Consider the following 27,046-nt stretch of genomic DNA (forward strand, 5'->3'; position numbering starts at 1 on the left):
CTCCTTCAGTCTTGTGGTGCTTAAGAGAATGGGTCTAAAAACAAAGCACATTGAGTACTAAATTGATAGTGATGATCTACAGCTCTTTTCACATGGGTGCGTTTACTAATTCCAGCCTCAGCTAGAGGCTAAAATTCAGGCTTAGCTTTAGCAAGAGGCTGATGCAGGAAGCAGAGAAATCAATAGAGATTTTGACATTCGTGTGGTACCTGAGTGACAAAATGGGAGACTTGAGGGACCTTAAACACACCCATTTTTCTCTTAAGATATTTACCGAAATTTGGAACTCTATGAGATGGGAGAGTTAAAGAGGTAGGCTGAAAACCTCTGAGGACAGATCTGGATCTTCCATTATTATTCCATATTGAGGAGTCAAAGACCAATTAGGCTGTCAGTTGAAAATCCTGGGGGAGGCATGTGCTGGTAACAGGGTTGAACCAGAGGCAGACCGAGATTTACTAAAGCTATAATTAAGCCTAACTCAGTTCAGTCCCTGACATGGAACATTTCATGTTGCTAAAGAAGTCACTCTTTTGAGAAAAATAGCACTGTTCTAATCAGTGCACACAAAATAACATAGCTTCAAAATATACGACAAAAATTAGCAGAAGTAAAAGATGAAATAGACCACCACAATGAGAGGGAGAAACTTTTAACATCTTTTTCAATAGCTTGATGAACAAGCACACAAAACAATAAGTTTATAAAATATCTAAACAATGTTGTGAATAAAATTTAGTTAATGAATATATAGAACATTGTACCTTACAATGATAGAATTCCTATGCTTTTTAACTGTACATGGGAAACTTACCAAAATAACCATAAGACAAACCATAAACTTCAACACATTTCAAAATATTGAAGTCATTTAAAGTCCGTCTCTGACAACAATGGGATTAAGCTAAAAATAAGTAACAAAAAGATAACTAAAATATCCCCAGAATTGAAAAATATAAATAATCCTTAGATTAAACTAAGATAGTTTAAATTAAGATAGAAATCAGAAAATATTTTGATGAATGATAATGAAAATAAGCATGATTTATGGGATTTAGCTAAAACAGTGTTAGAAAAAAATTTACACCTTCAGTGCAAGTATTAGAAAAGAAAAAAGGAAAGCAATCATGACTTAAGCTTTCATCTCAAGAAGCTTGGGGAAAAAAGCAAATTAAACTTAATGAAAGGATAAAGGAAGGAATAATAAAGATATCAAAAATTAGTACAATAGAAAACAAAGAAAATCAGCAGAGCCAAAAGTTGATTTTTTTGAAAAGTTTAACAAAATGATAAAGCAATTGTAAGTATGGACTATAAAATAGAGAAATATAGATATCAGGAATAGCAAAGAGATACCACTTCAGACCCTATAGCAATCAAAAAGATGATAAAAGTATTAATAAAACACTTTAGCCAATAAATTCATGGTTTGGATGAGGTATAGAAATTCATCAAATATGAAACCTTGCAAAACTAACAGAAGGATAAATAGGTCATATCAATAGTTCGACATGTATTAAAGAAATTGAATCTATAAGAACCTTCCCATAAAGAAAACTCTAGGTGTAGATGCCTTCCTTGGTGAATTCTTCCCAAAATTTAAGGGAGAAATAATGATCTTTCATAAATTCTAACAGAGAATAGAAAAGAAAAAAAAAAAAAGAACCATCTTTATGAGATCAGGATAATCTTGATACCAAAACCTGACAAATGCAAGAAGGGAATATTACAAACCAATTTCTATCATGAATATAGTTGCAAAAATACTCCCCTACCTCCTCAAAAAATATTAGATAGTTGAACTTAGCAATACAGAGGATAATGCATAACAAGTGTGGTTAATTTCATGTTTGAAAATCAATATAATTTATTTCACTAATCAGAAAAGGCAGAACAATCTTTAGATGATCTCAGTAGATGCAGAAAATACCTTTGAAAAATCGAGCTCCTATTCATGATATAAAAAAAAATATTTTCATTAAAATATAAATAGGGAACTTTTATTCTAATAAAGATTATCTACAGTGCTATCTTTGTACTTAATACTGAAATATTGAAACTTTTACTTCTTAATTGTGTCATCACCACAATTATTCAGTATTGTAATGGAGGCCATAGCTAGTGTAATAAGTCAAAATAAAGTCATGAGGATTAGAAAGGAAGAAATACAATAGTCATTATTTGCAGATGATTGTGTACATGATTGTGTAAGTGATAGAAAACTCACAATTAAACTAGGGTTAATAAATGAATTCAGCAAAATTACTGCATACATATAAAAGTCAACATGTGGAAAATCAGTGATATGTTTTATATACCATAAAAAATAAAGAACGAAATTTAAAAATATATCATTTTCAGTAGCATCAAAAAATATCAAGTACGCAGAATAAATTTAGCCAAAAGTACATAAAATCTTTATGCTGGAAGCTACAGAATATTATGGAGAAAAATAAAGAAATCTTAGCAAATGAAGTGATATACAATGTTTATGAACTAGAAGATTCTGTGTTGTAAAAATGTTCCTTCTCTTCATATTGATGTATAGATTCAACCCAGTACAAATCAACATCCCAGTAAGTTTTTTGAAAATTGACAAACTGATTCTAAAATTTGTGTGGAGATGCACAAATAGCCAAGGTAATCTTGAAGAATGAAAACAAAGTAGGAGGACATACATTATCAAATTTCAAGACCTATTATAAAGCCACAATAATTGACAGTGTGGTATTGGTGCTAGGATAGACAAACTGACCAGTGGAAGATATAGAGTCTTGAGAAATAAACCCACCTATACAAGGTCAACGGATTTATTACAAAGGTAACACTGTAATGTTGTGGAGAAAAGGGATGTTATTTATAACATGATTCTATAATTAAAAACTCTAGTTATAAAGATGACAAATTATTTTAAAATCAACATGTGTTAATCAAATATACCATTAAGAGAATGAAAGGCAAGCCACAGAATGCAAAAAGGTAATTATAATACATGTAAGATAAAGAACTCATATCTCAAATATATAAAGAATTTTTGCAAATTAATAAGAAAAAACAATTGAAAAACAGGAAAAGGATTGAACACACCCTTCAAAATGAGGGTATTCAAATGTCTAATGAACATATGAGTCTTAGTCATAAAAGAAATGCAAATTAAAACCCCAATAAGATACCACTGTGTGCTACCAGTATGGCTAAAATGAAAAAGGTGGAAAATACAAGGTATTGGTAAATATGTTGAGCAACTAGAACTGCTGCTAGAATGTAAGTTAGTACAACCATTGTGGAAAACTGGTACCAAACAAATTTATGCTCTGTTTCTCAGCTATTTTATTTTTTAGGGATAAAGCCAAATGAAGTCACTAGAAGACGTATACTATAATGTTCATAGTCCTAAACTGGGAAGCTATTTAAATGCCTGTTGACAGTAAAATGGATAAATTGTGGTATATTCACATGATGCAATATTATTCAGCAATGAGAATGAATATACTATAGTTGCCAATAACAGTATGATTGATTCTTGCAGTAATTATGTTGAGTGAAAGAAGCCAGGTATAAAGTGATGTTACAGTTTAATTCCATTTATATAAGCTACCAAAGTAGGCAAAATGGTTGCTAGACAGTGCTACCTTTGAGTTAGGGGTGTTCGTAACTGGGAGGAGAGGAGGAAAGGCTTCTATGGTGTTAATAATGTTTTGTTTCTTGATCTGGGTGCTGATTACACATTTGTTTAGTTTGTGAAAATTCTTTGAGCTGTATGCTTATGATATGTGCTCTTTTCTCTATATATACTATACTTCAAAAGGAGATTTGAAACAATGTAATTATTTCTGTGTTTTAAATTATCTCAGTCTTTGAATGTGTCTTCTCTTTGACTCAAAATTCCCCAGGTAGTTCCGAAGACTTCTCTAACTCGTGCTCCAGCACTTGGCTTTCTGCCCTTGCTTCTCCATTGACACTGGGTGCCAGCTGGAGCCCGAAGTGCAGTTTGAGAACTCAGTTGACCAGAGTGGGAAGGACCGGGAAGAGAGGGTTAGAGGAGGAGGAGGAAGGAAAGAAAGGGAGAATGAATGTTTGTGAGTGCCACTGTGAGGGAACACTCGTCTCCTTGTAGATATAGACTAAAGGAACCCACATTATCAGGAGTTCTCAAAGATCGATATATGCAAACATTTCTCTTTAATTGAAATTTAGTTTTTAAAAAACTGAATAGACTCTAGAAATAACAGTTCACAAAAATTAAAATAATTCATGAACTGTAAATTTATTCATTTATTTACTAATGAATACAGCTTGTAAATAAGTGATAGTTTAAATATAGTAATTTTTTTTTATATTTTATTTTTTCTTTCTAGATGCCTATAGTTAAAAATCAAATTTGCTTAGCAAATTCTCTTTTAATTTCTAAATCTATCTAGATTGATTGAATATGGATTTATGATAATCTAAGAAGTTTTTATAAGAAAAGTTTTTATCAGTTTCTTTTGTTTTTTAAGGTGGTATGTTATTTTGTTACGATATTTCAATGTATCAGAGCAAAGATGGCAAACCATTGAATAGACTGATGGCCAGTAGAGGGCGAAGTTTCAAGCAAACCTCCCTTGCTCTGGTGCATGAGGTAGGTGCCTTCCTATAACTAACAGGATCTTCCTGCTTGCTTACATTTGGGGTTTCCTTCTTTCAGTTTATGCTCATGAAATGTAGTATGTATTGGGAAATAGTTTTTCTCTATCATAATTAATGTAAGTTGCTTTTAAAAGCAGTCAAAATAGCTGACCCAACTGAATACTAAAACATTTTGATGTTATTTCTGAGAGAAACTGGCATGCTTCCCTTACTGCCTCACCTACTATTTCGGATTAGTATCTAGGAATTTGGTTTATTGTGTCAATGTTTAACTTCCATTGTTCAAAATAAATACCAATTTATTATGTAAAGAAATAGTGTCTATTTCTTAATTCTAATCCTTCGCAAGTATGTAGGGCTCCAGTGTTCATGTTTTGTGAATTTGGGGAAGTAACAGTAAATAAATTGTTTAAGGAAAAAAAAACTTTGGTTTTAGTGTTTATTTTACTTTTCTCTTAGGCTACCCTTTTAAAATAAAGTTATATAATGCCATTAGATGATTGCATGAAATCTGATCATTGCAGATTACAGCAGTACCAGAGGGAAGAGGGAAGTATCTGGGAAATAAGTTATTGTTGTTGCTTTTAATTTTTTTATGACATTTACTCATTCAGGTGTATGTAAATTAAAATGTATGAATGACTAGCAAAACAAAATATAGCAAAGAGGTTTATTTGATATAATTTAGATGTAACATATAGCAGTTATAAATGAAAATCTGTTATTAAAATTTAATAGATTTGATGTAAAAATATTTAAGGCTTCTATACTATGTATTAAATCTTCTATTGATGTATAATTTATAAATCTTGGTATCACCAATTTGGTTTGATTATTTTCTGTATCATATCAATTATCACTAGTTAGCATAGCCGGTTTTTAAAGACCCATCTTTATCCTATGCCACTCTTGTTCCTCTCATAAATTTAATTAGTGTCGAAATTATGTAACTGGTTCAGAAACTTATTTTGTCTAACATGGTGTCTTCATTTAACTGAGGGAAGAAAGATCTGGAGCAGTGTTTCTTGGGTAAGAAGAGAGGTTTAATTTTACAAAAGAGGGAAAACCATAGGTGACTTCTAGATTTATTTTTCCTAGCATCTTACTAGTTGGTGTGGAAAGGGGAGAGATTCAGTACCTTTTGGGTTTTTAAGCTGCACGTGTTGATATTGGAAGGATAACCAAAATGTTAAATATTACTTGAAAGCCAACTTTAAAAGTTGCTATCAGAACAAAAACAAGAAAAAGTATTAATGTGGGGGAATGGCAGAAGACATCTAATAAATTCAGCAAATGGTATCAGAACTTATGAGGTGTGCCTTAGAAATGAACAGAGAATATATTTGAGTTAAGATATCTGTTGTTTGTGTTATAGAATGCATGCCTAGAAAATTTCAGAGATGAGAAAATAAGATCATTATTTTAGGAGTCAATTGGAAAACATATTGGACAGAATTCTGCCAAATCTAGGGTAGGGTTTTTGTTTGAATTTATCTTCCACTTACTATAATTTATTAAAAATAAAAACAGATAATGAGCCATTCTCAAACTATACGACAACAAAAAATAAGAGTTCTAAGAATTGATTAATAAGAATAACAATTGCATGGACTTTGGGTGATAAACACACAATAGAATATACAGATGTCAAATGATAATGTATACCTGAAAATTATATAATTGTATTAACCAATGTTACCCCAATAAACTTAATTTAAAAAAAAAGAATAACAATTACAATAATAATTGCTAATAATCAGCTCAGGTACTTAAAAATGTGCTAGACGTATATTAATTCATTTAATCTCAACATTAGCACTGTGAGGTTGGTACTGTTAAAGTGCTCAAAATCACAGAGCTGATAAGTAGAGGAACCTGGAGATTGAACCCAGTCAGCATCACTCCACAGTCCTTGAACTTTTCCAAGATGACCAGTATTTCCTATCTCTTCTTGCTTCTAGTGTTTTTATTGTTGTAATCTATTTGGTATTTTTTTCCCAATGAAGTTTCTTCAAACTCTGATTTGGTTTCCAACACTGCTCTATTCTCAGTTAAGCCTGTCATGAAAGTTTCAATTTGTTTATTAATTCACTTATTGACGGACCTACTTTTGGGTTGCTTCCTGGTTTTGGTGATTATGACTAAAGCTGCTAAAAACATTCTCATACAGGTGTATGTGTAGACATTTGTTTTCATTTCTTTCAAGTAAATAAATACCTAGGAGTGGGATTGCTAAGTCATATGGTAAGTGAATATAAGAAACTACCAGACTGTTTTCCAAGTGTCTGTTCCATTTTGAATACTTACCAGCAATGCAAGAGAGTTACAGTTGCTCTGCCTCCTTGTCAGTGCTTAATATGGTCAGTTTTTTGAAATTTAGCCTTTCTCATACATGAGTAGTGGTTTCCCTTTTGTGTTTCCTTAATGATTATTGATGTCGAGCATCTTTTCATATATTTATTTGCCATTCGTATCTTCCATGAGGTGTCTTGATCATTCGCCCATTTTTAATGAGGTTTTTGTTTTCAAATGAGAGTTCTTTATATATTCTGGATATAAAACATTTATTAGAAATGTGTTTTTCACACATTTTTACCTAAACTGTAACCTGTCTTTTGATTTGCTTAAGGGCCTTTTGATGAACACTTAGTTTCGAAGAATTCCAGTTTATCAAGTTTTTTTTATGGTTCTTGCATTTTTGTCTAACCCAAAGACTCAAAGAAACTTTTCATTTTTTCTTTTATGTATTTCTTTTATTTAAAAAAAAATTAAGGTACAATTATTATACCACAAAATTCACTCGTTTAAAGTATGCAGTTCATTGGTCTTAGTATATTCATAGAGCTGTGTTAACTATACCACAGTCAATTTTAGAATATTTGCAACACACCAAAAAGAAACTGCGCCCTTCACCAGTCATTTTCCATTTTCCTCTCTCCCCAGCCTTTAGCAACCACTAAACCCCTTTCTGTCTCTCTATAGATTTGGACATTTTACATAAATGGAATCATACAGTATGTGGGCTTTTTTCACTTAGTATAATGTTTTCAAGGTTTATATATACTGTTGCATATATCAGTACTTCAATTCTTTTTATGACGGAATAATATTCCAGTATATGAAAATACCATAGATCATGTATTCATTAATCACTTGATGTATCTCCTATATTTTCTTGTAGAAGTTTTATAGTTTAAGATTTACATTTGAGCCTATAAGTGTTTGAATTAATTTTTCATAAATTATGAGTTATATTTGTTGAATATGCCATTTTTTCTTTATCTGGGCACCTTTGTCAAAAATCATTTGTCCTTTTTTGTGTGTATCTATTTCTGAACTCAGGTTTATTCCATTGATCTATGTATGTATACTTTCATCAAAACTATACAACTTAGTTACTGTTGCTCTATAATAAATCTTTAAATCAAACAATACGAATCTTCCAATCGTGGCCCCTCCCCCCAATTTGACTATCTTAGGCCATTTGTTTTTCCACATAAGTTTTAAATCAGCTTTGTGAAACCACAAAAAAAAAAGCCTGCTGTAATTTTTATTTTAAAATGCATTAAATCTGTAGATCGGTTTTAGGAGAGAAATTATATCTTAACAATATTGAATCCTTCAACCCATGTACAATATATATCTTTCCATTATTTTAGGTCAATGTATTGTTTTCTTATCACAAACCTTGCATATATTTTGCTTAATTTCATAAACATTCTATATCCCTAAGTATTTTGTCGCTGATGCAATTACATTGTTTTTTTTCCCTTTAATTTCTAACTCCTCATTGCTAGATATAAATGTATAATTGATACTTTTCTATGACCTCACTAAACCCACTTATATATTCTTGAAGCCTTTTGTCGATTATTTGATTTTCATTTTAATGTTGTCTGTGAATAGAGATGGTATTAATTTTTTCCTTTCTAATCTGTATGCCTTTCATTTCTTTTCTCCTCTCCGCCTTTCCTTCTCTTTCCTCCCCTTCCCTCTCTTCTCTTATTGCATTGTCTAGGGCCCTCCAGGACAATGTTGAGTAGAAGTGGTGAGAGCAGATATTCTTGTGTACAGTCTGGAGGGAAAGCATTTAGTGTTAACTAACATAATGTTAGTATAGCTTTTTTTGTAAATATCCTCAATCAGATTAGTGAAATTTCCTTTTATTTCTAAATTGTTGGGAATTTTTATCACAAATGGATATTGAGTTTTTGTCAAACTATTTTTGCATCTGTTGAGATGCAAAACTTTTTTAGTTTGTAGATATAAGAAATTATTTTGATTGATTTTCTATTGTGAACCAAACCTGCATTCCTGAGATAAACTACACTTGATCAAAATGTATTATCCTATTTATACATTGCTGAATTTGATGTGCTAATAATATTTAATTAAGGATTTTTGCATCTATGCCCATGAGGGACATTCAGTAGTTTCCTTGTAATATCTTTGGCTAGTATGTTGTCAGGGTAGTTCTATCCTAATAAATAATTTTTCTTTAAATATTTGGTACAACTTTCCAGTGAAACCATCTGGACTTGTAGATTTCTTTAGGAATGTTTGTAACTACAGATTCAATTTATTTAATACATGAGACTATGTATTCATTTTTATCCATCCATCCATATTAATTTTCAAGGAGGGATTTCGATGGCACAACATATACGATAATTAATGTCTGTCTCCTTTTTAAAAGTGTACACTTCATAAAATCAGGGAGTTGTTTTTTTGTTTTTGTTTTTGATCATGTGTAACTTCAGTGCTTGGTATTTCTGGCACATATTAGATACTTCATAAATGTTTGTTGAATTAATTATTTTAATTCTTTTGAAACTTAGATATGTCTTATACTAAATACATCCATTTCATGGGATAGTTTCCTTTTCCAGGAATGTTGATATTAATTTGCTGGTGAATCTAGTAGTTGTTGAGGCCTTACTGAGAAATGACATTATTGTCATTTAAACAGTCTCTTGTGTACTGCTTTGTGTTGTTACTTATTTATATGGTTTAGCCTCCTTTCCCTGCCAAAGATTACATATCTCTATAGTGTAGTCTTTGGCCTTCTAATGCCTCAGCTCTAGGGGGGTGGGGGGTGAGTGAATGAGTGAATTGGTAAACAAATTTGGTTTTGAATGCCCAAGTGCTATACTCTTTATATTTGGAAGTGTATTTTGCTTTATTGGAGAGCTAGTTATTTAATGTAATCTGTGATGAATTCTTTTGGAAAATATTATATACTCTTCTATTTGAAAAAATATCTTTTTTTCATAGACTTTTCTTAAAGTGAAACTCTTTCATGTTACTTTCGGAAGACTCACAGATCCTAAATCAGATTTAGGTTTGATATGACATTACCAGGAGCAGTTCTGTATACAGTAGTCTCACCTTATCCATAGGAAATATGTCCCAAGACCTCCAGTGGATGCCTGAAACTGCAGATAGAACCAAATCATATATATTTTTTCCTCCTGTACATACATACCTATGACAAAGTTTAATTTATAAATTAGGCATAATAAGAGATTAGCAACTATCTAAAAATAGAACAATTATAACAACATACTATAATAAAAGTTATGGGAATCTGGTATCTCTCTCAAGATACATTATTGTACTAATTCAGCCTTCTTTTTGTGTGATGTAAGTTGATACAATGCTTACATGGTGAGGTGAATGATGTAGTATTAGGCTATATAAAGCATTGCGATCTTGCAACAGTCCATCTGATTACTGAGACAGCTACTAAGTGGCTAACAAGAGGGTCGTGTATACATTGTGGATACATTAGACAAAGACTTATGAATTCTTTATTTCTAGAATTTTCCATTTAATATTTTTATACTATGTTTGACTGTGGTAACTGAAACCTCAGAGAGTGAAACAGCAGATAAGGGGGAATTACTGTAATCACTGTTTAGATTTTAAAACCTGAAGTGCCCTCTCTTTCTTTGCTGTTTTGAACTGGGGTCAACCAGGGGCCATTTCAGATCTACTCGGACTTCACTAAGCTCAAGAAACTGTGTCCTCTTCCCTCTGATTTATGCCTACTACTTCTCATTCCAAAACTAACTTGGCTCCTGTTGACGAAGCTGAAGGTGAATGACAGTTCTCTTCCCTGTCTTGTCATCCTTTGGCATCTCTAACTTTGACATGACACTCTCACCTAAATTAGATGATACTGATTTGTCCCTGGATGAGAATGACAATCTTGCTTCATTATTCCTCCATCTTTGAGTACATGCAAATTTTCCTGATCTTGTTACTGCTACCCAATCATATTTCTGCCTTAGCATTAGGTAACGAGCTCTTTTATCATTTTTATTTCAGAGAAACCTTGTCGGGAATTATCCGTGGAACTATTCTAAATGAAATCTTAGTTTCTAAATTCTTTTTTTTAATTGATCATCATTTCGTTCTTTTTGCCTTATAATTAATTTTGTTTTTCTTCTGCCTCCTTTAATTTTTTTCCCCTAGACTCTCAAAAGTACATGTGATATAACCCATTATTTGAAATACAAGGAGTGTGTTTGCCTTTTTCTTTCAGTTTCTTATTTATTTAAAAAAATTTGTGAAGATCATGGAATAGTATTACCATTCATACAATATGAAACAGATGAAAATTCTGAATAATAATGGGGAGAAGTAGTATCTATCCTTATTATACATTCTCTTTAGAAAACACTGAAAAGTACGGTTTGCTGTGTTTTAGAGACCCCATAATTACCATGTGATGTGAGTTGTTATGGTAACTGGATTTTCCCCCCTCCTGTTAAATAACAGAGTAAATGGTTGCTTGAGATGTGATTGAATTGTCAGCTTTCAAGCTAATGTTGCCCTGATGGGAAAGAGAGGGGGAAGACAAGGGGAAAGAGGGGGAAAGAGAAATAGACTGAGGGGTAAAGTGAGAATGAACAAGGAAAGGATGAAAGAGAGTTTGAAATGTCCAGAATGCACCCACAAGGAGATGAGTGTCATTATACTTTGAAAACGTCTCCTCCACAAGCCCTTCCTGTCTTCCAAACACTATCTGTCAGGGGACAGAAATAACAAAATAATGTCTTGTACAAATAAGATTACTATTGACAGAAAAGTGAAGCCTATTATTTCCTATATATAAACAATGGGACATTGAGTGGCTTTTGGAGTCTCTAACACTAAGTACAACTGATATTTTTGAGAATGTGGGAGGAGGGAGGGAGGGATGAGGGGGTGGAGAGAGAGAGAGAGAGTGTATGAGTCAGTCACAGAGCAAATGTAGTGGCTCAATATTCATGTGTAGCAACCGAAGTTAAATACTTTTATTCTTTTGATAAATACATCTGGGGAGCATGAAAAAAAATACCTTATTTTGTGAGACTGGGGTTTTAAATTAATAGCAAATAGTTTACCTGTCAATAATATTTACATATTTCCCTACCTGACAACTTCACTAAGGCTTGTCTTACTCGATTGATATAGTATTTAATGAAGGGATGTTAAAATGAGTATTTTCTTTTGAATAATCTTATTTGTTAGGATAACCCAGAGAGAGAAAATACTACCAAATTTATGGGTAGTATTTGCTGAACAGTAAATTAACTAATTAAGTGGCCATGTTGTCCCTTCAAGTAAAACATGTATCAGTGAGGAAATGATCTACTTTTTCATTCTCACTTTCGACATTTTCCTACATTTGTAAATTGTGTTTCTAAGCAGTATATTTTCTGTTGAGCTAGTATTTTAAGTGTGCTTAATTAGAACCTATAAGATACAAATAAAAAAGTTTAGGAAATTTAAAACTATAAAGTTTATAATGACTGCTTTAAATTTTTGTCTTATCACTTTCTATGTTTTTACCTGGAATTAAACATTTCCTGGCCAGAAAATTTTGGACATGCTTTTATTTGAAATAATAAGTTGTGTCCTCAACAACTTGTGTTTGACTTTGGCTGTTTTTATTAAAAAAGAGTTTTCTAGCATAGTTTTCTAGAATGATTCAGAGTTGCACATCATACACTTTATGATTACTAATTTATGGTATTATGATTTGCACATGACATTTTGTCTTAAAGCATGTACTGTATATTTACTTTGGTTAAACTCAGCAGGTACTTAATTGAACAATTACTGCAAGATACTGTTATAGATAATATGGGAGGGATTTGGGGATGAATAAGACACAATCCCTGCCCTTAGGATTGTATGAGATTAATGTCTGTACACAAATAATTTAAGACAGAGTGTGTTGAGTGTTACAGGAAAGGCCTATAGTGTGCTGGAAGTATAGAGATGGGAGAAATCATTTTAGTAATAAAAATGAGAGGAAAACAGGGTATTCAAGGCAGAGGGAGCAGTGAGTAGAAAGGTACTACAGAGTATAGGACAGGCTTGGGAATTGGTTTATAACCCAGTTCAGCCAGAATAGGTAAAATGAAAGAGAAGAGTAGAAAATCAATAGGGGAAATAGGTTGAGGATCTTGTCCAATAGAGTCCTTACATGAGAATGAATGATTTCTTAAAGTAAATGGTGTGCTTTTGAATCTAAAAGACTGAACAGAGTACAAACAAGTTTGGACTTTATTCTCAAAAACCATCAAGGGTTTTTGAGAAGACATTCTGAGTTAACGTAGTAGTAGCTGCACCATTTAGGGTATATTAAGAGGAAAGATTTTAGGCCATTAGGGGATTAGTTAGGTGGCCTTAGTAATCTAGGCAGGAATTAGGACTATACCAGTGAGAAAGAAAGTAGGGACAAATACAACAAATATTTCAGAGGTAGAGCTGACAGCTGAATTGGGGGAAGGAAGAGGTCCAGAATAAATTAGGAGTTTTAAACTTATGTGACTGGCGTATTGATAGGTAGTATTGATTGAAAAAGGAATGATAGAAGGAAGAGTGGATTTTGAATGATGGTGACAAAGAAGTGGATAGCATTGTGGGAGGTGTGTGGTTGAGAAGTACATGTTCTAAAAGTAATAATTTTCAAACTTTTTATTGAGATATAGTATACGTACAGTAGATTTCTCCCCCTTTAGCCTTTAGTTCTATGAATTTTGACAAGTACACACATTTGTGTAACCAGTACCACAGTTAAGATAAGAACAGTTTTGTCACCCTGAAAATTTCCCTGTGCTTCTTTGTAGTCAATCTTTTCCCCTCCCCCATCTCCTTATAACCACTGATCTTTTCTATGTCTCTCTGGTTAAAACTATGTTTTTAAAAGGTTCCAGGGACCACCACAGACAAGGGTTGGATAATCAAGAGACCTGAGCACCCGTCACTTCATCTAGATGGGTTTTACTTTTCTGCTTTCTGTTTTATATATTGGCATTCTACTAAATATTTACTTAATATTTGAGGTGGATAAAAATTACATAGCTAAATATTGCAAACTATTATTCTGCTGTGCTACAGATAAAACTCTGTCTGAGTCACCATTATCTCTGACTTGGTTTGTCATCATAGCATCTAAGAGGTTTTCTTGCTTTGACCTTTGCCCCCTATTCTTCTCAACATAGCTGTCAGCATGATTCCTTTACAATATAGATCAGATCATGTGGTTCTTCTCAAAATCTTATAATGGCTCCTTCTCTGTTAGGAATAAAAGCAACTCTTAAAAAATGACCTAGAACAACCTGCATTCTCTGGGTCTCCTGTTAATTCACTAGTCTACTCTCTTTCTACTCTCCTCTGTGCTCACACTATCTGTGCTAGTGACACTGGCCATCTTTCTGTTCCTCAAACAGATCAGCCAGGTGCTCACTTTAAGCCGTTTGTCTTACCTTTTTTAAAAAATTGAGACAAAATTCACATAACATAAAATTAACCGCTTTATAGTGTATAACTTATGCCATTTGGTATATTAATAATATGCAACCATCACCTCTGTCTAGTTCCAAAGCATTTTCATCTACCTCGAATGAGACCATGTACCCATTAAGCCGTTCCTTCCCATCCTCCATCCCACTCCTTTCTCTAGCCTCTTCTCTCCTCCTTCCCCACCCCTGGCAACCACATGTATTTGAATACATGTTTTCATTTCTCTTGGTTATATACCTAATAGTGAAATTGGGTCATATGGTAATTCTACATTTAACTTTTTGAGGAACCGCCAAACTTTTTTCCATAGCAGCTGAACTATTTTACATTCCCACTGGCATAGACCTTGTTTTTTACATCTTCATCTCCTTCCAGCTTTCTCTCAGACTTCACCTTCTCAATGAGATCTACCCAGACCGCCCTATTTAACCATGAAACCTGCTCCCATCCCCACCCCTGACTCATTAATATTCTTCTCCTTCTTATTCCTACTTCCATATTTCCCTAATGTGGTCTCTTTTTTTATGCACATACTTAATATTTCATTATACTTACTATCTACACATAGAAACTCCTACTCTTACTCTTACTCCTACTCTTACTCTTCCCTAAATCATAGGACCAGCTCATCTCAACAGTCCATTAAACACCTGTCATTGCAAGAGTATGTTAATTTTAGAAAAAGTAAATTTCACACGTTCCTTAAAACTTAGTGCACAGCAATTGAGAACCCTTCTTTATCATCAGCTGAATAACAAGGCTGCAGCTTCATAATTTGGAATTATTTCATTGATTGGGTTTCTATCAAAGACTTCTCACAAGTATAGGAAATTATACATGGTTTTCTTACTTTAAAAATGCTCGTTGTATTTTTCAGCCTAATAACTTCGATATGGGTGGCTATATTGAATTCGAATAGCATCCTAAAATGTATTTGTGTTAAAAATGGCCAAGGAAGTTCCTTTTGCCTGTAACACAACTGGATGATTGTCTTCAACCTGTTTTCCTAAGTCTCTCTTCAATTAAGGAAAGAGCAAGAGATTGCATCTTTAAAGAGATTTATTCACAGCAAACCTTATAGAACAGTAAGACTAGGTATAATCTCATGAAACATGAGGCTTCAGGCTGGTGTCTGGTCTCAAGTGTTCTACTGCATCCCTGTACCCACCTTCAGATGTGATTGGAGCAGCAGGAGGGGGATTAGCTTTCACTGTTAGTTTGTAACTTCCTTTTAACTAGGTTTCCTGGCACAAATGCCATTGTTCTTAGAAGCTCAACATTTGATTTGCTCATTTTCCTTTACATTTTTTCCATGTGCTTTCTTTTTTTTAACTCAGGTTTAAGAAGCAATTGAGACCATTATTTTTCCAAAACATTCAGCGCTCTTATTGTCAGTTAGCTGAAGCTCTGGATATTCTCAGTAGTATAATGATGTCCATGGATGTTAGGTAGGAACATTTTTAAATATTTTGAGGTTCTGAAGTAAGAGATAAAAGATTTGATTGTGGTGTTTGAGTGTCCTTTCTGTTAAAAATCCAAGTCTCAAAATAGGACTTAAAGATCATGTATTTTATGAAAAGGAAACAGAACTGATAGGGAAAAAAGTTAAAGATAATTCAGTACATTTTGGAAACAGAGGACAAGGCCAAAGACTGATGAATACCTCCCCAGTAGGAAACATGGTCTAGGCTATAGTCTCCTTTCTGTAACAGGAGAAGCAGGAACTGGTGGGCCCAATCCTTCAAGGATATTTGAAACATACTGACAAGGCTCCCCTACCCTACTTAATGGAGAGTACTTAATCAGAAAAAGAAGAAAACTGTCTTATTATTTTTTAAAGTTCATTTCATGGTTCTAGTATCTTTTTCATACTGTTTGTGTATCTAATTTTTTTAAATGCAGCAGTGGATTGAGAGGGGAGAGAGAGCAGGTAGAATTAATCTCTTTATTCTCTTCATTCCCATAGATTCTTAATAATTTTGTCTCAGAATCTATTTGTGCCCATTTCCAACTCTCTCACAAGAAAGCTCTCTGTAGACACAGATCAATTGATAATCTTCATATCTCCTCATAATACATTGCACATAGTAGGCCCACACTAAGACTGGAATTAAAGAAAATACCAGAGGGCACGGGAACCAACTATATTTGAAGAGGCTGTTCTCCTTCCTATCACACAGCACTTAAGAAAATTAATTCTTATAATACACTAAAATCTCCTTAAACACTCCAATTATCATGATTCCGGGGGTAATTATATAGAAATTTGGGTTTTATGTTGTTATTGCTTTTTTGTCTGTAGGACACAGACTAAAGTTTTAGTTGTTTGAGTTTGATGAGATGAGTTACAGGAAACACGAAATGTGATGCACCGTGACTGTTTTTCTTGAGTGATCTTTCTTTAACAGAAGCAGACCTTGGGAAGATTTGTTTCAAGATAGCCGTATACTAATAGGTAAAAACAGAAATGACTATGAAAACCAGATGTTGTGTCTGGGCCTCGCTTCAGAAACAGGGTTTCGGTGTCGGCATATTTCATTTTTCGCTTGTTTACCCGCACTGATTAAAGGGCATTTATCTAGTGGTGTGCACAATTGCTGAGTGCAGTACTCATTTGCATGCTCTTACCATCATGGTTTCTACACAACATGATATTTCTGTTGGCAATTTAAGTTTATTACTTTAGAAATTGTTATATTGGAAATCCAGGATGTGAGCAATCTTTATTTTTATTTAAAATTACTAGGGAGATTTGTTAGACAATACCTCGTTTCCTGACATTGGCAAGAGGCTTTACAGAGTTTCCCCCTAATTTTCAGGGACATATTTGTATTACATGTACATCTTAACTTGTTATTATTGTAGGATTTTATTTGCTTTAATTTAGGAAATTTTAGGCTTATTTTATTTTGTCTTTACAGGACTCTAATCTCTTCTCCTTTGAAAATATCCAAAAGATCTTATTTGTGGTTCTGATCCTAGACTGATTTGTTTAGTTTCAGAACATAAACCATTTAAATACGGAGAAAGAAAGAATTGATGATATAGTTTAATTTTATTCTGTTTTAATACTATGTAGCCTAACTCATGTTGTGGTACATCTTTCCCACAGGTTCACATCCAGCTTTCGGAGTGGCACCGTGGCATTTTTCTCCCACAGGCGTGGCTGGCATATATGGATCGAGCTTATCACGCCATTTTACAGGTAATGAAACCATAGGATGGTTTGTTTCAGGGGAGTGTCTCCTCCTCATCTCAAATTGTACTCCAAAATGTATATTTAATATATAAGCACTTAGGAAAATAGCACTGTCAAAAAGTCAATGGTTCTATTTGCTCATAAAAGAATGTGAGGCAAAAATATATATAACTGCACTTAAACTTTAAATGTCAGTGCCTCCATCCAACCTATGTCCCATCCAGAGCTCCCTCTTGAGCACTATTCTCCTACACCTTGCCACCTTCTTAACATCTTCCAGATCTCCCACATGTCCCCATTGGATGTCACACAGCACCTTGACTTGAGCGTGTCGCAAACTGAGCTCATCGTCTGCCCTTGAACCTATGTCTCCTCAAGCTAAACTTGCTTACATCTCTAGCCTTATCTCATAACGCTTCCTCTGAATTTCATGTTCCAGGCTTGCTAAATTTCTTTGTTTTCCAAATTCAGCATATCTCTCGTAACCTCTTGACATTTACACACTTTTCCTTCTGGTGTAGGTACTCCCATTCCCTCTTTGCCCACACACTAAATTGTATGCCATTCTTATGTACTTCCTTAGAACCCATGCTTTTCTTTTTGAACCCCTGTCACCTCAGTTATTTGTCTGGAGCCTCCCCACCAGTTGTCTGTGTTCCCTAAAGCCAGGAGCTCCGTTTTTCTTCTCTGTTGTCTCTCTAGGCCCTGACATAGTGTCTAAAACATGATAGGCGCTCACTAAATAAATAAATTATACTCAATTTGACTTCATTTAATCCAATAATGTCATAAATTGTACTTTGTAAATTTTTAAAATTAGAAATGATTTTTCATCAGGTTGGGACTATATGAACAGTTAACAATATAAGAAAACAACAATTTTTTTTCTAGCTTAAAATTCATTTTTAAGAATGATAGAAAAAAATTTGATGGCCTTAAGTAATTTATGTCCCAGAATAAGATTTTCATGGAGTCCTAGAAAGGAGGGTGTTATGGTTAAAGGTAACAGCTATCCTAAAAGATGGTGGTGCTGGGGAAGGCGAGTGGGAGGAAAAACCAAGCATTTAAACATTGGTGTTCTCGTCTTAAAACCTGATTGCAACATATTTTATTGAGTCTAGAATTTGTAAAGTATTGAATCATCTTCAGAGATTTTCGATTCATTAGAACTGAGTAGGGGATCAGAAATCTTCATGTTTGCCAAGCTGCCAGGTCATTTTAATGCAGTTAGTCTATCAACCATGCTCTGAACATCAGTGTTTTAGATGGTTCCTCAAACCATGCTTTTTAAAGATGTTTCTTTGGAATCAGTTTCTTTTTGCTCGGCCTACCTGCTTTTTTTACCCTCAGCTGCATCTCGGCACTCAGTTTTGAATAGATGCATGAGTGAATTCATTACTCATACACACTCTTTTTATTCAGGAAGAGTGAGGTTGCAAGTCAAAGTATGTACTTTTCCTCACATTTTTTCCCTGAATAATTTTGCTGTATTTTTCTTCACCAAACATTTTTGGAATACTTTTTACTGGCCAGGCTATGCACCGGGTGTTTGGGACACAAAGAGGCATAAACCACTCCTTCCTCTCAATGAGCTCCCAGTCCATTGCAGGAGGCTAACGTGTTCACTAGCATTTCCAGTACATCTGCGATGTTTTAGTAGAGGATGTACAAAGTACTGCTACAGGAACCTGGAGAAAGCAAAAAGAGCTCCTCCTACAGAATGATCTGAGAACTGTATTTTGCTCTTAGCATAAGAGAGGCTGAATTGGAACAGTATTATGGTATAACTCACACAGGTGACTTACAATTGATTTTAAAAAATAAAAACTCCATGGTTTTTATAATAAGAGCTACCGTTTATTGAATAACTAGTGTGTGTCCAACACTTAATATATATTATTTCAGTTCATCTTTACAGAAACCCTTTGAAGTGGGTATCTTTAAACCCATGTATAATGGGATTATAGATCAGGAAGCAGGGTTAGCTAGGAAAGCAAAACAAATGGTGCAGAATCCACCAGTAAATTAAAGAACTGGAACTTAACTGAAATAGTTTTGACTCCAGAACCTCAGCCTTTTCCACGGTCTCATGCCTTTTCCCTAACACATAATGTTGTACATTAGTTGTAGCAATAAATAATGCAGATTGCTTTAATATTATAAAGGACACATCAATTTCTGAAAGTCCAGCTGAGTACTTTTAGTAATACATGTCAATTATTCTGCCTTTCTGCTGTTGTGGTAGTGTACATCTTTGTTTATCATTTAAAATGTCTTTATTTTGAGTCTAAGGCCATGACACCCTAAATGTGCCCAATCTCGTCTGATCTCAGAAGCTAAGCAGGGTCGGGCCTGGTTAGTACTTGGATGGGAGTCCACCTAGGAAGGCCAGGTACTGTAGGCTATTTAAAAAAAAATAGGGATTATAAAAGGTCTTTACTTTGGATTTTGAATAAATTTGGTTCCATTGAGAATCAGTGACAAAAGAAGTGAAAAAGTATAGACTATAATAAGATTTTCAGTATTATTTGAAAGTACAACTATGTTTTTAAGGTTATTGCTATTACTTGAAGATACTAGTGCATTTTTGAACTGTTTAACAAGTTTTTAAAATGAGTCCATGCTTAGAATTTATGGTATTTTAGAAGAATTAGAGCAACTGCCAGACTCCTTATTTCCATCAAGGATTTCTGTCCTGGAGGATACATTTTCTGTACAGGAGTTATAGTTACTTCCATCTGGTGCTAGATGTATTTTGTAGCATTAAATTTGAGGACCATTGAAAGGAGCCGTGTTTTATTCAATTATAAATGTACGAGATATGCTAAAAGGTACATTTTAGGTTATTTCCTGGAGGTTGATTATGATATGAATATGTTTCAGATCTGAACAGTACTCGTGGCTTTTGCTTAGGCATCTGCTTCCAGCCTTATCTAATTTTTCCACAAAGATGTGGGATTTTGAATTATAAGCATATCAAAGTGGTTGACATGGGGAGGAATTTGGATTTCTTCCCATTAAGATGAAAGTGTAGATTCAAGTTGATTGACAGTTCAGAGTCTGTAAAGGGTTCTTCTACAGCCATCTTTACCTTGCTGCCCTTGTGGAATGCTGAGGAGTTAGTCTCCAGCTTTTGTGTAAAGGACTCTTAGAGGTTGTGAATAAGACCTCAAACAGGAGAGAAGAATTAAAGCAGGTTGACTACAGACACTTGTTTCCTGTGTCGGTCAGCAAGCTGCAAAATAATCTGAAATCAAAACCAGGGTCAGGAACTATGACCCCTAGTAAATTGCTCTCTGACCACTTGTAAGGGTTGTTTGTTTATTTGTTTGTTTTTCATGTATAGGTTTGGAACTAGGTGAAATTTCTCACTATAATCAGCAAGCTCTTGGTTACGTAGGCTGGGGAATAATAAGAAGAAACAAAAGAAGAGGGATAAGTAGATTAATCACTGGAATCTATGGGCAGTCCAAAACTCTCAATTCAGGTGATCATTTCAGTCTGTTCTCTCCCCATGAATATCGTCCCCCCTTAACCACAGCTGTTAAACATAAGCAGAAACAACTAAGTTAAATGGCTCTCTAATACCAGTAAGCACAGAATTGGAAGGCAAAGTGGATCTGGAAGGGCATTCCAGAAGAGGGGATTGAGAGCAGCAGAGACTCTGAGAAAGAAAAAAAATTAGAAATTTACTTGGTCACATAGAATGGTTATAACTGGTTTATGGCTGTAGGAGAGATTAGAAAAGTAGGCCTTTTCAAAAGACTGCATGTGTACAACCTTTTTTGTATTTTGTTTATTTCTAACCAGATTTTAACCTTTTAGTTTCCTGTACCTTGTCTTTTTTTTAGAAAAGCATTATGGAAAGTAAATGTTTTAAGATTATAGAGATATAATTTAAGAAGCATAACCAAAGGCAGGCAATAAAAATTATTTTCTATTTTGCCTGCCCTCCTAGGAGGGCAATATCAATATTAAATGTTAATATCAATATCTTGCCATTTTGATCACCTTTGATACCTTGTTCCAAAAGACAGAGGGGAGAATGAATGGGCCAGGATTGTATCTCTGAAAACAGGGAGGTGAGGATGGATATGATTGAAGTAAACAGAAACTAATAAAGGATGTGAGTAGAATGCCCATCAAATCTCAGAGCATCTGAACTGCTGAGCCCCTGGGAATTGTGTGCAGGAGATTATGCTGCATTTGGGGACGCCTTAGACTGATGAAATAATCCTTGCCTTCAGTGAGCTCACAGACTAGTAACCAAGAGCATATGAGAGAAATACAAGAATATGCAATTGTATACCGGATATTACATTTTGGGGGGTCTTTTACTTTATGAACATATACAGATGAAAATATGAATTATTTCAAGAATGATTTTGATGTATTCTTGAAAAAAATTTCAAGAGGTAGGATTTTTGTTGTTGTTGTTATTTACAAAGAACTTCATAATAATAGCTATTATTTGTTATCAGGCAGTGTACCATGTGTACACTTTTTCATTATTTAATATGATGATCTGATATCATGAGATAGTTTGAATTTGATTCCAGAACCCATATACTTAATCCATTAAGCTATATTGCTTCCACTCTACAGTATATATAGAGATATACACTTTTCTTTTGTAGAACATACTTTAGAACTCTTCAGTCGATAAGAAAAAGACAACCAATAGAAAAATGGACAGAATAGGAGACACAAAGAGTCAATAAACATTTGAAAAGATGCTCAATCTCATTAGTAAATAGAAATGGAAACTAATCTGTAAGAATGGTAAAAATTAAAAATCCAGACAATTCTAAATGTTGGTGAAGATGTGAAGTAACTAGAACTCTTATTTACTTCTAGTAAGAATGTAAGCTCTGCGACCACTTCTGAAAATGGTTTAATATTACTCAGCAATTCGATATGCAATCTAAGTTCTTGTCTAATTTAGAGTTCATCAAGAAACCAGTATTTTAGTACATTTAAATAATGTAATTGGTGACAGAGTGAGGGGGAAACATCTGATCAAAATAACCCTGAGTGTAAAAGAAAAACAATAATAAATATTTGAAGGCCTTTGTCTTAAAGGGATGGTATTAGGTAATTTTTTATTACATGGACAGGTTGAGAATTATGATGCCTATTTTTAGATGGTCACTCGAGAGGGAAATAGAATGTGTAGCTGCTTGAGATTAACTTTTGTTATATAGTACCAGAATTTTAAGTGTTATATAATTTTACATATTTGCTATCATTCTATTATAATATTGGTACTCAGACCCTAATCTTGGGATAAGATCAGTTAAAATTATCAGCTGCTGATGCAGGCAGATCATTGCAATATAGGGAATTTTTTTTTTTTATGGGATCTGTGAAATTAAAATCTGCTTTTAATAGGTATCCCCAAATGAAGAGCTTGGCACTAAATTTGCCAGATGTACAGCTTCTCCAGAATATACTTATTCGATGAATGTGGAAATACCTGAGCAGTAATGTAATTATCTCTCCTCACGTGTCCTCTTTCATAATCTAATGTCCTATCAGGAATACTTATGCCAACTGAGAAAGGATACATCTGTTATCTAAGTGTTTTCCAAAGAAATTTTAAGATAATTTTGGATATCGAGTTTGTATGCGGATTTATGCTGTGTTTTTTCTTTTTTCTTTCTTTTTTTCTTTTTTTGCAGGGAAGAATAGGAGAGCTGGAGTTGCAGTTAAAACATGGAAAAGAAGGCGCTGAGGAGGTGCAATACAAAAAAAGCACAGCCTGGCTCTGGTAAGGAGACAGGTTAATGATGTCGTGGGAAATGAACCATGAGGGAGGAGGTGATTACTTTAAAGGCTTTAATGATGGGAATTTTAACTTCCATATGAGCTTGAAAGGGAAACGACTGAAGTTCTGATAGGTGTATTTTTTATCCCCTCCTCAGGTATTATAATATAAAAAGGAGAGCTTTATTCATAAATTTTATATTTTTTATTATTCTCTGAAGCAGTGTAGAAATGGTTTGTTTTTCCTTATAACTAATTGTTTTATATTCTTTGAATGAAAAATTCTTTTTTTCCCACTCAATTCCTTGCTATTCTACCCCACATTTAGTCAAGAAGTACCCTTCCACTCCTCTGCCCCCTTCTTCCCAAGACATCTTCATTATTAGGAGCAACTTCACCATGTCAGGGCTTTAATTTCTCTGGCAGACATCCCCTAGTGAATTCACATTATATTATCTAGAAATGTATAAGTGCTGGCACATTAAAAGCAATCTAAATTGTTACATGGGTTGGGATGAATACCTTGTCAGATTAAAGTTGCAGCAATCTAAATCTAAGTGTCCAGAATCCAAATAGCTTTGCCTGCAGTCTTGGCTTTCTTTAATCTAAAAAAATCTGTTCAAAGGTTATTTGATTTAGATTTTTATTTACTGGCAATTGGCATGTGTAGAAAAGCAGAAGCTGTGTGTATATGTTTAACTAATTCTATTCTAAGTTTTTTCTACATTTATTTAAAAAATAGCAATGAGATTTAAACAGTGAGAAATTGGGTTTAAGATTGGTATAGTTTTAATTTTATCTTAATTACATGTAGTTTTAATTCCCTCTTCTGAAAGTGATCATTTGGTGGAGGTGGTATGTTGGTCATACTTTCCAAAATATATAGAGAGATACATGGAATGAAGGATGTGAGAAAAAGATGGAAGTCAAGGACAACTCCAATATTCTAACTCTTAATAACAAAAAGTATGAAGCTCCCACTAACTAAGATGGGGGAAAGACTATAGAAAAGCAGGTCTGTGTAAGTTAGGAATCAGGTTTGGACTTGCTAAGGACTTGCTAAGTCTGAGGTACCTAATTAGACTCTAACTGGAGATATCAAGTAGGTTGTTGATTATATGAGTCTAGAGTTCAGGACTGAAGTCAGGGCTGGAAATATAAATTTGGGAATAATCAGCATATTTACTGCCTTTAAAATCATGGTGCTGAATGAGATCACCTAGGGAGTGAGTAAAGATAGAAAAAAGGTCAGAGAACTGAGACCCAGAGCACTTCAACATTTAGAAGTGGGGAAGATGAAGAAAACCAATAAAGCACACAGAAAATTGGTGGTTAGTGATGCAGGAAGAAAACCAAGAGAGAATGGAAGGAAAGTGTTTTAAGGAAGGAGTAACCAACTGTGTCCTTTTACAGTTTTTAAGCCTTACACTAAAATTCTACATATGTAGTTTCTGTATCTGGGGTCATTGATAGAGGTTCTTGTTAATTGATAAATAAGCAAAGAAATTAGGTACTTGCTCTAACAAAAACTCTAATACCTGCTTTCTTTTCATCATTATTGCAGGGTCCGAGACATGTTGACTGATGAGATCACCAAGGCAGCTGCAAAGTAAGGTCCATTTATTCTCTTGCCAAAAATTTTCTATAAACATTTTTTTCCTGGCAGGTACATACAGTGTCTCCTTTCAGGGTATTTCATAACTTAAGAATATATATAACTTCAATTATTGTTTAAAATTCATTCATTCTTTCTCATTAATTCTTACTACATGTCTTTTTGTGAAAATACAGAGTAATCAGTATAAACACATACTTTCACATTAGGAGTAGTCTACTGAAGTTGTGTCCTTGTTTTACACATAACAAAATGCCCTATGCTGACTTAGATTTTTGAAATTCTAATTTAGTTGGAGGAGGGGGTAGAAATCCTTGCTCATGTGAATTTTATGGGTACAAAAAATAGATTATTAACTCTCAACTATGGGCCAGCAAATAAATCAAAGTATTGCATCCTTTTATTTCCTTCGTGTTGTCAGATCCACGGTATCTAAAAATTGAATTTTTAAACACTAGAAACTACTGTGAAGATCCAGTGAAAAGGAAATTTTAGTCTTATCCTTATAGTTGTTTGACCAAAAATAACTTGAGTATTACTACCTTGAGGCTTTTTATACTACACCAAGTCTAAGAAAATTATACCCTAATGAACTTGCTTGAACAATGTCATCAGGTTCCTTTGTTAAACAAGCTGACTAATTGTTCCTGGCTGTAAGTTACAGTCAGTTATATACACTTCTCTTTTCCGCCATCACCTTTGGCAGCTGCCATTTCTGTTTGACTTCTTTTCTTTTTATCCACCAAATAACATAAATATACCTTTGACCTAGAGGCTTTCATGTGTATTTAAAGTCCATATTTGCTCAAAATATTTAATTGCAGTATAGTTTATCCCTATCATGTCTCAAAACCTTTTGTAGCTAAATCTGTTTTGCCTTAATTAAACAAACACATGATCTACCTTAGAGTTGGCTTTTCACCAGTAATTTCTTAAACAGGCACTTAACTGTGAAGTCTGATCTCTGTACATGATCACAGCTCAGCCTCATGTCTTCTGAATAAAGGGAATTAGATGCGGTAGTCCTCCCTGCACTCAGTTCTGTGGAAGGCACTGGGAACTATCGGTTGACATATCTGTTGACAAAATGAAAACTGAAGCACAGAGAGGGTTCTATACGGACTCATTTGTGTCTGCTTATCTAGTTTGGCGAATTGTAGACGTAGTGGGAGAGCAGCACTCAGCTGCACATTAGAAGGGAGGAGGTGCTGGGATGCGGGCTGCCTTTGACCTTACCTTTCATAATTTATTTTATTATATAGTCTACTTATGTCCTGTTAAAAACGGTGCTCTGACATTTGCAGTAAAAAACTCAAAGAAACTAGTAGCTTTCTATTAAAACAAACTAATTTTGCCTCTCTTGTAGCTTTTGCATTTTCCATTCTAAAATTTTATTTCAACAAGACTTCAGATTTACAAAGCATTATTTCAGGACTAATACCAAGAAGAGTGTGTTCCTGTTCTCAGTGGTACAGAAAATAATTCATGTTCTCAGGGTGTTACCTTTTCCTCAAAAATTTCAAAGTATTTTATAGGCCTTATCTTATTAAAGGAATCCTGAGAATCCAGCAGGTGAATAGGAGATAGTTAAGGTCCAGAGGCAAAGAGATTAATGATAGAGCAGGGGGGAAAAATCACTCTGTTGCCCTTTCTTTACTTTTTCCTGTTGACTTCTTCCAACCATGTAAGGGCCCCGCCACCACATCCCGCCAGCTTAGCCTTCTATTCCTTGGACCATGGCTGCCACAGGCTGGTTTGGGCCAGTGTAGGACTTACTTTGTTGTGAGCTGTAAGTTAAATACACGAAGTAAAATACCAGTCGTAGGGTTAGACTGATTTGCTTATTTGAGAACATTTTTAAAGCATCTGGGATAAGGCTAAGGGAAAATCAGAACACAGATAAAACCTGATGATTAATGTAAATTTTTTTTCATTGTTATTAATTAAATAGACTTGAATCTAAAGATAAAAATTCCCAAGGGGTTGGGTCACTTTACTAATATGTAACATAATAGTTTGTCCCTAAGAAAGCATCT

The 27,046-nt window shown here is 34.0% G+C and overlaps 1 protein-coding gene and 1 pseudogene across 4 annotated transcripts in view; both read left to right on the forward strand.

Moving 5' to 3' along the window:
- The window catches only part of FOCAD (focadhesin), a 247,973-nt gene that overhangs the window by 162,211 nt on the left and 58,716 nt on the right, over window positions 1-27,046 (forward strand). For all 4 annotated transcript variants that reach the window (XM_036217571.1, XM_016160422.2, XM_036217572.1 and 1 more), the window contains 4 exons: window positions 4,500-4,621; window positions 17,543-17,635; window positions 23,311-23,399; window positions 24,960-25,004. In XM_036217571.1, coding sequence (XP_036073464.1) covers window positions 4,500-4,621; window positions 17,543-17,635; window positions 23,311-23,399; window positions 24,960-25,004 — 349 coding nt within the window. The remainder of the gene's footprint in view (window positions 1-4,499; window positions 4,622-17,542; window positions 17,636-23,310; window positions 23,400-24,959; window positions 25,005-27,046) is intronic.
- LOC118600672 lies at window positions 19,915-20,033 on the forward strand (annotated as a pseudogene).

This window comes from Rousettus aegyptiacus, unplaced genomic scaffold (genome assembly GCF_014176215.1).
Source record: "Rousettus aegyptiacus isolate mRouAeg1 unplaced genomic scaffold, mRouAeg1.p scaffold_m13_p_3, whole genome shotgun sequence".
Lineage (NCBI taxonomy): Eukaryota > Metazoa > Chordata > Mammalia > Chiroptera > Pteropodidae > Rousettus > Rousettus aegyptiacus.